This window comes from Hordeum vulgare, unplaced genomic scaffold (assembly GCF_904849725.1).
Source record: "Hordeum vulgare subsp. vulgare unplaced genomic scaffold, MorexV3_pseudomolecules_assembly, whole genome shotgun sequence".
NCBI lineage: Eukaryota > Viridiplantae > Streptophyta > Magnoliopsida > Poales > Poaceae > Hordeum > Hordeum vulgare.
Genome location: NW_025422501.1, coordinates 190,208 through 205,621, shown reverse-complemented (window position 1 = coordinate 205,621; position 15,414 = coordinate 190,208). Strand labels below are relative to the sequence as shown.

General features: G+C 41.3%; 1 protein-coding gene across 1 annotated transcript; it reads right to left on the bottom strand.

The window, feature by feature from the left end:
• Positions 1–2,239: 2,239 nt before the first annotated feature.
• On the bottom strand, positions 2,240–3,992 carry LOC123418187. Its single transcript, XM_045106955.1, has 3 exons — positions 3,590–3,992; positions 3,273–3,493; positions 2,240–2,833 (listed from the first exon to the last, which is right to left on the bottom strand). The coding sequence occupies exons 1-3, from the start codon at positions 3,990–3,992 to the stop codon at positions 2,240–2,242; spliced, it is 1,218 nt and encodes a 405-aa protein (XP_044962890.1).
• Positions 3,993–15,414: the final 11,422 nt, after the last annotated feature.

Below are 15,414 nucleotides of genomic sequence, written 5' to 3'. Positions count from 1 at the left end.
CTCTGTTTGTGTTGATTTTGCGTTTTGGCTTTGGGGCCAAGGTTTGGTTTCCCCCAAAATTATGCTCAATTGATTAACCATGCAGGTTGGTTAGGTGGCTGGATGCAACTCCATGAAACTGCCCAATTATTAGCGCTTCCCAATCCCCATGTAAGTTGTAACTGGACAAATCATGTATGACACCATGCTTGTGCCCTTATTCCTGAAGTATTTGCAGCTGTATTCTTTGGTCGTTCATGGCTCAATCAAGTGAGTCTATTCTCTCTTTTTTGACAGCAATTTAAACCTGTCAATAGGAGGAAATATGGCCATGATCCTTTCATTTTTATTTGGTTTGAGGAGAAATGAGTAGTCAGTTTTCATACTAAATTTGTTTTCTGTTCTACACATAGATGCAGGTGCGACAATTAGCTGCACCAACTATTGTTCCTTTTCTTTTGCAGTTCGGATGTGCGTCCATACGTGTTAAACAATTAAATAGATTTAATCTGCAGTCTAACAATACTTTTGTTAATAGTTGCCAACTAAAAGATGATCTACTTGTGTCAAAAGTGAGGATGCAGATATCATGAGTTCATATTGTACAATATTATTTTTTGTAAGCAATATTTTCTTTTTTCTTATTATTTGATATTTTCATATTGATAATAGCTCCTGAATTGATGTTTGATTACCTCTCCCCCTTGGAGAACCATCAAATTTTCATGTATGAACAATAACCATGTGCTTTTATTTTTAGGCATAAGGACTCTAAAATGGATGAAGGGGGAGCTAAAGTTCAATAGCGTACAACAGGCATGTTGTGTATAGAGTTTGCAAGGAACCGTGTTCATTTCTTCCACTTAAATATCTTAGCTAGCACAACTATTTCATATCACAATACTTAATGGAATCACTTTTCTTAGCACTTCCATGATTTTCATTATGTGAATTCAATTACTATGATGCCAGGTAACTTGACTATTCGGTATCTGTATTTGACATCTGCATCGAATAATTTTATTTCTAAAGTATAGTTTGAAGTTTAATTACACATAGGATGGGTCACTCCGGTTACCATGGAAACTCAAGTATTTTGGGTTTGCAGTTTGCGATCTTTTTCCCCTATAGCGTCGTGATATACCTCAGTTGTCATCTAAATATAGTAACTGCTATGGTCATTACTAAGGACTAGATTGATATGTATTCAGAAATGTATCATTTTATATTTCTATCATTTTGTGCAATTGCTTTCTCAGTTTAATTGTAGCTCTAAATACTCATGTGAATGTAGATAAGTTTGGCCTCAAACAAGATAGAATCGCAGTATGAAGAGTTTAAAGTGAGACATGAAAATTAGGACTACTAACCATAAAGAGGAAGATTGGCAAGGAGATTAGAAGTCCATGCATCAAACCCAACCAGATATAGACATCCTCAAAAGGCTGAGGTAAGTACTTGTACTCTGAATAGACTTGGATAAAAATGAACCGTTTGTTTAATTGATATTATGTTTTTCTAATGGTTGGTCCAGAAAACAGGATTATTAATAATGGGGAGAAGCACGGGTTCGTACCGCCGTTGAGGATGCGGAAGTCTCAGTTCCACTATGCACTGACACGGGTACCGAGTGCATCCGCAACAGACGGGGACATGAGAGTCGTGCCGTAGCCGGCGAGGATGTGGGTGCCGTTGCCATTTCCGTCGCTCTATAGAACTAACACTTTTTATATTGCATACTTTACATGTTTCAGATTACACATTTTATAATTTTTAGAACTGAAAGTTAGATTCCGATTGTTATCTTCACATTAATTCAATATGTTGTCCACTTTAGATCTGTTCTTTCACATTCCCACATTTTTCTTTCACCTTAACCCAAGAGAACTTCCTGAAATCTTTACCATAGTTTTGTGATTTCTAAATGGGTTTGATTTCTTTTTGGTCTGATTGAACCTCACATAACATAGTAAAATGATGAGTAATGGGGTTTGTATTAAACATGACCTTTCGAGAGGCATAGATCATCATGCTATAGTATTCTATTATTTTTTAAATTTCTAGAATATGAATTCAGAATCCAATACTCATATTAAATTTAATGGGCTGCTTTGATCAAGACGTGCGTTGCACGGACATGTTTACTAGTGTCAAGTAAAAACTTGGTTAAATTTCAGTCGACTGAGACCTGGCCACACCCATATATCAACATTGCCCACTACAAAATACCCATGGAATAAGATTAACTTGAGTATATAGACTACTCATGGCGGAAACAGGACCAAGCGACGGTAATCTGCATACTACAAGACCCAAAGTTAATCTCCATGACGCTTACACATTGTCTCTTTGCTTCGAAAACTGCCTCAGCTTTCTCGATGAAACCCCGTTCCTCATCAACCGAACATGCCACCACGGAAACCTTGAGCATCCCCTCGATGTAGACGGAGATGACGCGGCGCTGGAGCTTGACCACACCTTCAGAGTCGACGGGCAAAGCTCTACCGTCTCTGGTATTGAGCAGCTCCACTTCCAGGCCATTGTTGCTGCTCATGCCGGCAGTGAACGCGCCTCGGAGACCATCCGGCCATGACCCGTGGGTGATTTTGATGCGGACCGTGGCCTCCACGGAGCGATTAATGTGACTGGATTCGAGTTCAAGTGTGCTGAGCCTGCTAGGGTAAATGCCTGCGAGACATAATCCGGTCCCGTAACTCAGGACTAGATCGCTCAAATCTCCGTCCTCGGATCTAGTTCTACTCGCGCCCTTCACCTTGAGCGAGACCTCGATGTATGAAAGGTCCCTCGACACGGCAATGGCGCGACTAGGGCCCGTCAATGCTAGGTATGGATCCTGCATGGGAATGGCAATTGTCCATGTAAATATTAAGAACATCTTCAACCGCAGAGCAAAAAAAAGCTGCTGATTGGTACTCCCTCTATACCGAAATACTTGTAGTTTTAGTAGGCTAAGTTTAGCCTACTAAAACTATAAATACTCCGTGAGGTGTGCTGAAGTAAAAGTGAGGAGCAAAAGTGATATTCTGTACAGAGGAAGTAAAACCTTAAAATTTTGGGTTTGGCGCCAAAAAGAGCAGACCTAGCTAAAACAAAAATGCTACATCTACGGCCTCATTACAGAGATTTTACGGACCTTTCGACCAACTAAACTTGCGCCCCCCCTGATTTTCGGTGGGTGGGACCCTCCCTCCCCCTTTTATCCAATCACAGATTGCTACCTCAAATTTATCCTGTAATAGGCCTGTAAGAGTCCGTAAACGTAGCGTACTAACCTCTTGAGTGATTATTTGGCAATCACCCCTCCGGCGGTGGAAAAGAATGTTGCGCTTGTGATCCAAGACATCTCGTGCCGCGATGATGCCATACACTTGCAGCGGCCATTGCAGGCAATCGTCGACCGCTGCGATCTTCACCGACGTGATCTGCAAGGTATCCATGGCCTTGGGCCTATCATGGGGAGCAGGGTGCGTGTACCGCATGGCGGGGATCGATGCTACATGGATTTCATCAGATGTTGTGTATCAAGTTAGTACGAGCAATTAACTGGTCAAATATATGTATGCAGCTTGAGCGTAGATATACATCTTACTGGTTTGATGGAAGGTGACGCCGGGGCGGGCGACGAGTTGGTTCCAGTAGCGTCGGAACCGGGCGGCGAAGAGCTCCTCCTCGCACTGCGCCCACTCCGCCGCTGCGTCCACCTGCCGACACACCTCGCGGTAGGCTTCTCTTGCCTTCTCGGCTTCCTCCGCCTTCACGCTGGCTATGACGGCGGCTTCTTCGGCTTTCGCCATGGCCATGCCGACGGCTTGCATGGACTCCTCGGCCTTGGCCGCGGCCGTCGTGGTGGCCTCCTTGGCCTCCGCTTCGGCTTGCCGGGACTCCTTATCCGCTGTGACCATGGCATCGTAGGCGTTCTTCCTGTCTTTCTTCATGGCTTCCGCGGCCGCGGCCCTGGCGGCCTTCGCCTTGCGCCTCCTCGCCGTCGCCATGGACGCTGCTTATTAGCTAGCTGTCTCGTTCCCTGGGAGAACGCCGCCCGTGTACATATAGATGGTGGTGGCTGTAGTCTGATTCCGGCTCAGTTACGAATCCGAGGAGGGGAGTCCACTTCCAGTCCTCCGACCTTCGCCTTGCGCCTCCCAGCTAGAGGAGGAAGGTGGAAACAAAGTCACCCCATCGCCGTCTAGAGAGATGGCGTCGGCGATCCGCTCCGCCGCGGTGCTCCGTCAGCGTCTTCCGCGCCTCCTGTCCTCCTCCGTCACCAGATATTTTCCGCGAGCGCTCGAGGAGGAGCAGCGCTTCCTCGTCCGGAGCGCCGGCGGTGGGGGATGCTCGACTTTTCAGCTGCAGCTCCGCCGCCGCCAGGAAGTCCTACACGGATCCATGTACACTCAACCCCGGGCAGCACAGACGGCATGGCGTACCTTATAAGGGCAGCCAAGAAGGAAGCTCTTGACTGGAGACAGATGCATGCGGGAACACCTTGAAGCATCGGCGCAGAGACGATTAGAACGCGAGCAAGTGTACAAGCGGCAGGATAGGGTGGTTAATTGTGCCGCCGCCGCTTTGTTCCTTGCCTTGCTAGCCGGCAGTGCGTTCTTTCGATGAGTAAGCAGAGGAGTGGAGAAGCCAATCTTATAGGCCTCTAAGTTTTTTTAGATTACTATGTCGTTGTGGGTTTTGGCTAGTATTTGAAACGGTTTTGCTAAAACACATCTAGATGTAAGATAAATATTTACATATCTAAATCCTATATCATTGATCTTATGTAGAGGTTCATGCGTATATTTTTTTTTCTTTCATATTTTGTTTAGTCATTTAGATGTGCAATGGTACACCCTATTTAAAATGTGTTTCTATTGCATCCAACTAATTCGTTGGCTTAAGTTGTGGACCTGTTTGCCTAGGCCGTATTCATCCCACGTACGTGTTAATTTCTACCCTGGTAACGAGATCATTTTGCTCCCGTCCCAGACGGCTGGAACCCTAGACGCCGCCACAGAAGCCAATCTTTCACTGCCGTCCTACGACGGCTCCCCTCCGTTGACGACATCGGTCGTCTGTGGTGAGGGGAGCCGTTGGATCCACGCATGTGGATCCTTTTTAGTCTTTTGTAGTCTAGGTTTTTAGGTTGTTCTCATCTTGACTTCGGCGACGACGATGGCGTCGCTGAATAATGATTCTTTGGATCCTTTCTTGACGAGACCATCAGTCCTATGGTTGAAAATGGATTTGGAAGCCAGTTCAAAAATTGATGGCGTCGGGACGGCGGCATCCTCGCAATGGACCTGTCTCCTCCGGCTTCGCTGTTGCCATGGCGTTTGCTCCTGCGTCGGCGCATAGCTTGGAAGGTAGTTCAGGAGTGGGTGCATATTGTAGTTTGCATCGACATCTAAAAGATGAAACGCGTGTTGTGTTCGTGGTTCATGGATGACAAGTATGCTTTTTTTCTTCGACGTCTTAGTCATGGTGGGGTGTCAGATATGGAGTTCGATGATGTGTCCGATGGGTTGCCCCTGTCTGGTCCGTTCAATGGCTAGGGATCCATTTTTAGTGAGTCACCAAGAAGGTCTGCAAAGCTGCATATCAGCGATGGAGACGCGTCGAGTTTGGATGAGGAGGTGATCCATCATTTTTTTGTTCAATGGTTGTTTTGGTGGTGCGGGAGGCAGCCAATGAACGTCGGTGCGAAGCTCAAAGATGTTATGCTATCTTTATAGTTTTTTCATGTCGGCCTTGACGTGGCATGTACTTTGACCTTTATGACATGAATAAAACACGTATTATCATGGGAGAAAAAAAAATATATGAACCTTTTTTTTGGCTGTCTTATTTAAGTTGAAGTTGTGAACCTGTTTTTTTTTTTTGTTTTTGGCGTCTTATTTAACTTGAAGTTGTGGACCTGTTTTCTTGTTTTCGACCGTGTTAAGTGCATTATTGTGCCATGACCACTACCCTTTTCATATTGGGAAACGTTTCGTAATGGGGCGCCGACCGAATGCTTCGGCCAGTCGCGCGTGACCCGCGGGCTGTGGCTTGCCAATGTATGCAATAATTTTTGTCCAGATTTGCTACAACAGTTGTAAAATTTGCTACAAGCGTTTTCTATTTTTGTTACGATTTGTTCATTAAAAAAAATCTACATCCACGTTTCGTTGCAACTCGAGTTCGTTAGATTTTTTTGCTACAACCGTGTTATTTTTTAGCTACAACCGGTATATTTTTTTGCTGCAACTATTCACTAAAAAAGTTGCATACACGTTCATCAGAGTTGTAACCCGAGTTCACCGGATTGTTTTGCTATGACCCTTATTTTGTTTTGCTACTACGCATCATCAGCTTCGTTTTTTTGCTACGATCACGTAGATTTTTTTTTGCTACAACTATATTTTTGTTGCAACCGTTGACAAAAATTGCTGCATCTGAACAAAATATGTTGCATCGAGGAAACAATTGCTGCATAGATAGATCTAACGGTGCGCTCGTTTGCGCCGGCGCGCCGATGCCCAGTACTGGCCTTTCATGATCATATTTATCTCTTTTCTCAGCTTCAGATTCGGTCCAGTTGCTCATTAGATGGTCCAACGGGCTCGACGGGTCATATGTAGGACCGGTGGTTGGATGCACCATTTCTAGTAAAGATATTGAAAGGGACAAGCTATGTAAATAACATACATGTTAAACAAATATTACATATCAAAATTACAGAGTAAATTAATACATCATACACATCGAAGGGCCAAATTATGAAATTATAGAGTTACATTATTTCGAGTTAAAAATGTTCCCGTTTTATTTTCTTTTTGTCATTTTCTGTTTTTTTCTTATTTTTTCCTTTTTATTTTCAAGGTTACTTTTTTAAATAAAAGTTCATGTTCCAAAATTGTTCTTGATTTTTAAAAAATGTTCCAAATTTGAAAAAATTGTCATTTTCATAAATTGTTCATAGATTCAAAAAATGTGCTTGATTTTTTCAAAAATGTTGCGATTGCTTTTGTTCCAATTTTTTTATAAATTTCTAAAAAGCTCCTGGCGTTAAAAAAATGTTCCTGATTTTAAAAAATTGTTTGCAAATTGCAAAAATATTCATGTTTTGAATTTTGCTGTAGTTTCCAAAGATGTCCAAGTTTCATAAATCGTTCTTAAGTTTTAAAATATGTTGAACAAGATTTTTTCTAGCATGAATATTTTTTAAAATTCTGAAAAATTAAGATGAGAAATATATTTTTACACTTTCAATAAATATTTGAAATTTTCAAACAAAAAACGAAAAAGCTAAGAACAAAAAGAAAAACAAAAAGAAAAAAGAAACGCAACAGAAAAAGAAAAAAAAAGTAACAAAAACCCCAGTTTAGGAACCTTCTTCTATGTTCCCAAAACCAATAAAAACTGGCTGGGTATCTCTGGAAGGTTCTTAAAACCAAGAACACAGGAGTTTTGCATGTCGACCCTCAAGTAGGACAATCGGAGCACCGAGGCTAAAGATGTACATAGCCTGGTACACGTCGCCATTGATATACTCAAGGGACGAGTTGCCACGGCCAATGACAATGTCAAACAAATGCTTCACGACACCAAGAATGGCACGTCTACAATGCGTTCCCTCAGTTTCTACGTGGTGGACTACAACCGCATGGTGAGCATCCTCAACATATGTGACACAATGATAAATGAGTACCACGATCGCAAGGGCAGAGCCGATGATGGGTTGCTATCTTCTGAGCTGCCCGCCTGTGTGGAGAAAGTTGACAAACCTTTCATTGACTGTTGGTTGGGCCTTCTTGGTATGGAGGCGAAAAAGCTATTAGATGAAAACTTTGCGGTGGGCATGTTGGTCAATCTCAACTTTTTCCTTGCTACCATCATACAGGTTTAATGATCCATTTTTTGTTTTTCTACATGAAATTGTGTTATTGTAACATCTGTTTACCTTCACTTGGATTGAAAATAATGTTATGTGTCAATAATTTTACTTTCACGTTTGCTTCTGATATATGTGTATGCAAGAAAGTTGATTAGAAAGCTGTCTAGAAAACAACTATCGCACAGCTACTCCATGCCACTAGTAGGAAAAGGGCCATCAGTCCCGGTTCTCCAACCGAGAGAACCATCGGGACTAAAGGCCCAAAGCTTTAGTTCCGGTTGGCTTACGAACAGAACCCAAAGGTGTTCCACGTGGCCGTTGCAGGGCGCCCAGGCAGGAATAAATTTAGTCCTGGTTGGTAACACCAACCGAGATCAAAAGGCAGCCCCGCGTCAGCAACTTGCAGGCGCTGGTTTTTTTGTGTTTTTTGAAAGGGGGGGGGTAGAGTTTTTCGAGCGTTTTATTAGGAGTTTCATATTGTTTTAGCTAGCTACTACATATAGAGAGAAGTGACCTCGCTTTCTTCGTGCTTGGTCGACAGTAGCTACTACATACAGAGAGAACTCGACGCTAGCTAGTAAGCAATTGAAGGAACCATTAATTACACAATATCGTCATGAACATATATAGAGAAAAGTGACATCTCTTGATCCGTGCTTGGTCGAACAACTCGACGCTACTACATATAGTACACGATCATGCATATATACAATATATAACATCTCTTGCGATCCAGAACTATCTAATATCTATCCACCAAAATCGATAAGGAAATCCTGATGATATTCCCCGTCCGCTGGTATGACATGGTCAACAAAAAATCCCTTACAATTGTAGTACTACTTAATTAGTGTATTTTCTGCATGGACGTGGTTTATTTATTAAAAATAAATCAGGTTAGTAAATGTGAAGTATTATTATCCAAATAATTAAATAGGTACCCACTTTGGCAATATTTTTTGGGTGCTACGGATGAACTTGCCTCTATGATGTGTCAAATAAAACACGATGTGAAGGTTTTCTTTGTTTGCCATCATGAATGCGGACGGTCTTAATTTATTTTAGAAAAATTTAAAGGGACACTGTTTACCCCAGAACCTACAAGTATGGGCTTTTTATGGATATTTTCACTTCTAAATATTCACACCTCTTTTTAGTGGGTAATATGATGCACAAAATAAATACCCTTATAAAGGAAAATTATTTTCCTAAATATGTACATGCAAAATGGTTATCAAAGTTTCATGAGGATAATATGTCACTACATTACTAACTATGGTGGGAATTTAGAGCACACTACACTGTTTAGTGCCTCAAATGGGTTGCGGCTTTGGAAATGGGCCATACAATTAACTGTAAATGTGGACCTATTATAAACTAATCAACTCTGTGCCGGATCAACCCGGCGGCAATGTCGGACGTGGAGTGGGGTGAATAGATGAGGCCGGGGCGAGATCTTATAGGGCATGGCCACGAGGCTGGGCGTGCACTGGGGCGATTGGAACGGGCAACATGCGCTTGGGTCGTGATGCGATCGTGGGCGTGATGATCTTGGCTAGAGGTTGACAAAGACGTGGGCGGTCCCACCTAGTAGTGAAAGGGAGAGAGAAGAAAGAGGTATGCGGGTCGCACATTAGCGGTTTGATGTTGATCCGACGCCTTAGATAAAACGACATGTACCACTTTGGCGGCTGGGATGCTCGGCTGCCTGCAGCTATTGGTTGGGCCTGCTGGGCTAGCTCGCTTGATTGGTTGGACCTGGTCATTTTCTTTTTATTTCCTTTTTCTTTTTCTCTTTACATTTCTGTATAAATTTCAAATAAGTTTCAACACCAAACTTGCTCCAATTTTATTTTGGGATATTACCAGAAGTTCAAAACCTTTATTTATGATTTATGGAAATAAATTTCCTGCCATAATAAGTATTAAGCCCTCTGTATACATTCTCACTTGATTTTTTCTCATTTTCCAAATCAGGCTTATTTTCCTATTCGAGTTTTGTGGTATTTGTATTTTGGTGCCCATTTAAAATATTTGGTTTGTCAGCTTAATTTGAGAGATTTATTTTAGTTCCCAATTTCCCTTCTAGTTCCGTTTAAACTTTAGATGACTTTAAGGTTTCCAATATTTGGGTCTTGCATAATTTTATTTCCATCACAAAACAATTCACACATGGTTAGTCATATGTATGTGGCTCAACTGTTGGGTTTTATAAATAATCCCCAAATGACAATTGGAGTTCTTATAATTGCCAAATATTTATTTGAGCCACATTCACAACTCCTAGTTTTTTTAGCTAAGAGGAACCAATCACACGCATTTTAGGAATTTTTTAATTCCCTCTAGTTTTTATTATTGACATTTAAAGTTTGAAACTAAATGTTTGCACCTTGACGAATTATTTGTAAGTTTGGCTGTAGAGATGTACAACTTGAAAGTTGCAAAAAAAAGAGAAAACTTTGTGCAATCACTGAAATGTTAAGGGTCACTATAATCGATTCTAAATGTTGCACAGAGATAGAAAGTCAGTTATGCAAAAGGATATCTTCAACACACAAATGCAAATAAGAAGTATTAATGAGAGGAGATCCAAAATGAACACCCACATATCTGTGTGCACAATTAGTAGAAGTATTAATGCGAGGACATGAAGATCCACCTATTTGTGTCCACGTATTATGCGGGCTCTAATTATTTGGCAATACTACTTAATCAAGACTTAACGCATTAATGAACACATGGGAACTTTATGTGTGTTTATACGGGGAAGATCTAAAATAAGCATCCATATATTTGCGAATATTGAGGGAACTAATACTGTAATGCAAGATGATCTAAAACGAGGATCAATATATTTTTATAGCTAGCACTATTAATTCGTATATCTATGGCTAAGCAACACACTGCATTTCTGAACCTCCACTTATTTCTATATAAAAATCTCAACCCTCGCACATCACTTTATCAATCCATCTCTTCCCTACTCATCGTTCTATATCCATTTATCTCCACCTTCGCCAACTTCGACACATTTCAAGACTTCCAACTAGGCTTATAGCAACGGCAACAATGTCGGTGACCTCCATCCTCTTCTCTGCCATCACTATCATGCTCCTTTCCACTACCATCGCAACTGAATCTACTGCCTCTGGTGGTGGAAACCCCAAGGCGACCAACTTCATGGTGGAAGCGTGCAAGAATGCGTCAACGAAAAGCCAAATATACGACCCCAACCCAATCACACAGGAGTTTTGTGTGTTGAGCCTCAAGTTGGACAATCGGAGCGCCGAGGCTAAAGATGTCCATAGCCTGGTACACGTCGCCATTGATATACTCAAGGGACAAGTTGCCACGGCCAATGACAATGTCAAACAAATGATGCACGACACCAAAAATGGCACGTCTACAATGCGTTCCCTCAGTTTCTGCGTGGTCGATTACAACCGCATGGTGAGCATCCTCAGCATATGTGACACAATGATAAATGAGTACCACGGTCGCACGGGCAGAGCCGATGATGGGTTGCTATCTTCTGAGCTGCCCGCCTGTGTGGAGAAAGTTGACAAACCTTTCATCGACTGTTGGTTGGGCCTTCTTGGTATGGAGGTGAAAAAGCTATTAGATGAAAACATTGCGGTGGGCATGTTGGTCAAACTCAACTTTTATCTTGCTAGCATCATATAGGTTTAATGATCCATTTTTTATTTTTTCTACATGAAATTGTGTTGTTGTAACATCTGTTTGCCTTCACTTGGATTGAAAATAATGTTACTGTGTCAATAATTTAACTTCCACGTTCGCTTATGATATATGTGTATGCAAGAAAGTTGATTACAAAGCTGTCTAGAAAAGAGGTATCGTACAGCTCCTCTTTGGCACTAGTAGGAAAAAAGCCATCAGTCCCGGTTCCAGAAGGGCTTTAGTCCCGGTTCTTCAACCGAGAGAAAACAATCGGGACTAAAGGCCCAAACCTTTAGTTCCGGTTGGCTTAAGAACCGGGCCAAAGCTGTTCCACGTGGCCGTTGCAGGGCGCCCAGGCATGAGGACGTTTAGTCCCGGTTGGTAACACCAACCGAGACCAAAAGGCAGCCCCGCGTCAGCAGCTCGCAGGCGCTGGTTTTTTTTTTGTGTTTTTTGAAGGAGGTGGGGGGTTAGGGGTTTTCGAGCGTTTTATTAGGGGTTTTAAATTGTGTTAGCTAGCTACTACATATAGAGAGACTTGACCTCTCTTTCTTCGTGCTTGGTCGACGATACCTACTACATACAGAGAGAACTCGACGCTAGCTAGTAAGCAATTGAAGGAACCATTAATTACACAATATCGCGATGAACATATATAGAGAGAAGTGACCTCTCTTTCTCTGTGCTTGGTCGAACAACTCGACGCTACTACATATAGTACATGATCATGCATATATACAATATATAACATCTCTTGCGATCCATAACTCGCTAATATCTATCCACCAAAATCGATAAGGAAATCCTGATGATATTCCCCGTCCGCTGGTATGACATGGTCAACAAAGAATCCCTTACAATTGTAGTACTACTTAATTAGTGTATTTTCTGCATGGACGTGGTTCATTTATTAAAAATAAATCAGGTTAGTAAATGTGAAGTATTATTATCCAAATAATTAAATAGGTACCCACTTTGGCAATATTTTTTCGGTGCTACGGATGAACTTGCCTCTATGATGTGTCAAATAAAACACGATGTGAAGGTTTTCTTTGTTTGCCATCTAGAAAAAAGATTTCTTAGTTTGGCTATTAAAGTTCTTACTATAATAAAATTTCATGGATGCGGACGGTCTTAATTTATTTTAGAAAAATTTAAAGGGACACTGTTTACCCCAGAACCTACAAGTATGGGCTTTTCACGGATATTTTCACTACCAAATATTCACATCTCTTTTTAGTGGGTAATATGATGCACAAAATAAATACCCTTATAAAGGAAAATTACTTGCCTAAATATGTACATGAAAAATGGTTATCAAAGTTTCATGAGGATAATATGTCACTACATTACTAACTATGGTGGGAATTTAGAGCACACAACACTGTTTGGTGCCTCAAATGGGTTGCGGCTTTGGAAATGGGCCATACAATTAACTGTAAATGTGGACCTATTATAAACTAATCAACTCTGTGCCGGATCAACCTGGCGGCAATGTCGGACGTGGAGTGGGGTGAGTAGATGAGGCCGGGGCGGGATCTTATAGGGCATGGCCACGAGGCTGGGCGTGCACTGGGGCGATTGGAACGGGCAACATGCGCTTGGGTCGTGATGCGATCGTGGGCGTGATGATCTTGGCTAGAGGTTGACAAAGACGTGGGCGGTCCCACCTAGTAGTGAAAGGGGGAGAGAAGAAAGAGGTATGCGGGTCGCACATTAGCCGTTTGATGTTGATCCAACGCCTTGGATAAAACGACATGTACCACTTTGGCGGCTGGGATGCTCGGCTGCCTGCAGCTATTGGTTGGGCCTGCTGGGCTAGCTCGCTTGAATGGTTGGACCTGGTCATTTTCTTTTTATTTCTTTTTTCTTTTTCTCTTTACATTTCTGTATAAATTTCAAATTAGTTTCAACACCAAACTTGCTCCAATTTTATTTTGGGATATTACCAGAAGTTCAAAACCTTTATTTATGATTTATGGAAAGAAATTTCCTGCCATAATAAGTATTAACCCCTGTGCATACATTCTCACTTGATTTATTCTCTTTTTCCAAATCAGGCTTATTTTCCTATTCGAGCTTTGTGGTATTTGTATTTTGGTGCCCATTTAAAATATTTGGTTTGTCAGCTTATTTTGAGAGATTTATTTTAGTTCCCAATTTCCCTTGTAGTTCCGTTTAAACTTTAGATGACTTTAAGGTTTCCAATATTTGGGTCTTGCATAATTTTATTTCCATCACAAAACAATTCACACATGGTTAGTCATATTTATGTGGCTCGACTGTTGGGTTTATAAATAATCCCCAAATGATAATTGGAGTTCTTATAATTGCCAAATATTTATTTGAGCCACATTAGCAACTCTTAGTTTTTTAGCTAAGAGCAACCAATCACACGCATTTTAGGAAATGTTTAATTCCCTCTTGTTTTTATTATTGACATTTGAAGTTTGAAACTAAATGTTTGCACCTTGACGAATTATTTGTAAGTTTGGTTGTAGAGATGTACAACTTGAAAGTTGCAAAAAAAGAGAGAAAACTTTGTGCAACCACTGAAATGTTAAGGGTCACTATAATCGATTCTAAATGTTGCACAGAGATAGAAAGTCAGTTATGCAAAAGGATATCTTCAACACACCAATGCAAATAAGAAGTATTAACGAGAGGAGATCCAAAATGAACACCCACATATGTGTGTGCACAATTAGTAGAAGTATTAATGCGAGGACATGAAGATCCACATATTTGTGTGCACGTATTATGCGGGCTCTAATTATTTGGAAATACTAGTTAATCAAGACTTAACACATTAGTGAACATATGGGAACTTTATGTGTGTTTATACTTGGAAGATCTAAAATAAGCATCCATATATTTGCGAGTATTGAGGGAACTATTACTGTAATACAAGATGATCTAAAACGAGGATCAATATATTTGTTAGCTGCTGCTGGCTACGTCTATAGGGATTTCCTTGGCAAATATGCAAAGGATTTCCCCGCGGCCTTGGAGCCTTGCGTTGGTGTTCCCTTAAAGAGGAAAGGGTGATGTAGCACAGCGGCGGTAAGTATTTCCCTCAGTTTGAGGACCAAGGTATCAATCCAGTAGGAGGATCGCGTCAAGTCAGAAGTACCTGCACAAACACAAAGAGCTTGCACCCAACGCTAGGAAGGGGTTGTCAATCCCTTATAGATTGTTTGCAAAGTGAGAACTGAAAGGAAAAAGTAAACAAAGCAAAGTAAAACTGGAGACGATAGTTGTGAGTAGACCCGGGGGCCGTAGTTTTCACTAGTGGCTTCTCTCATGAAAGCAAGTAGACGGTGGGTGAACAAATTACTGTCGAGCAATTGATAGAACCGCGCATAGTCATGACGTTATCTATGGCAATGATCATACATATAGGCATCACGTCCAAAACAAGTAGACCGATACTTTCTGCATCTACTACTATTACTCCACACGTCGACTGATATCCAGCATGCATCTAGTGTATTGAGTTCATAAGAACATAGTAACGCCTTAAGCAAGATGACATGATGTAGATGGACAATCTCAAATCTATGATGAAAGCCCATCTTGTTACCCTTGATGGAAACAACACGATGTGTGCCTTGCTATCAAATCATAGATCTAGTTGGCCAAACAAAACCAAAGAATCGGAGAGACATACAAGGATATCAAATCATGCATATAAGAAATCAGCAAAGACTCAAATATAATTCATAGATAATCTGATCACAAATTCACAATTCATTGGATCTCGACAAACACACCGCCAAGGAGGATTACATCGGATAGATCTCCATGAAGATCATGGAGAACTTTGTATTGAAGATCCAAGAGAGAGAAGAAGCCATCTAGCTACT

Bases quoted from the DNA above. Each gene is read 5' to 3' on its own strand.
- LOC123418187 (XM_045106955.1), bottom strand. From the start codon at position 3,992: ATGGCGACGGCGAGGAGGCGCAAGGCGAAGGCCGCCAGGGCCGCGGCC. The intron at 3,494-3,589 runs GTAAGATGTATA...AAATCCATGTAG, and splicing joins CGTCACCTTCCATCAAACCA to CATCGATCCCCGCCATGCGG. The intron at 2,834-3,272 runs GTTAGTACGCTA...ATTCCCATGCAG, and splicing joins GCCAAATAATCACTCAAGAG to GATCCATACCTAGCATTGAC.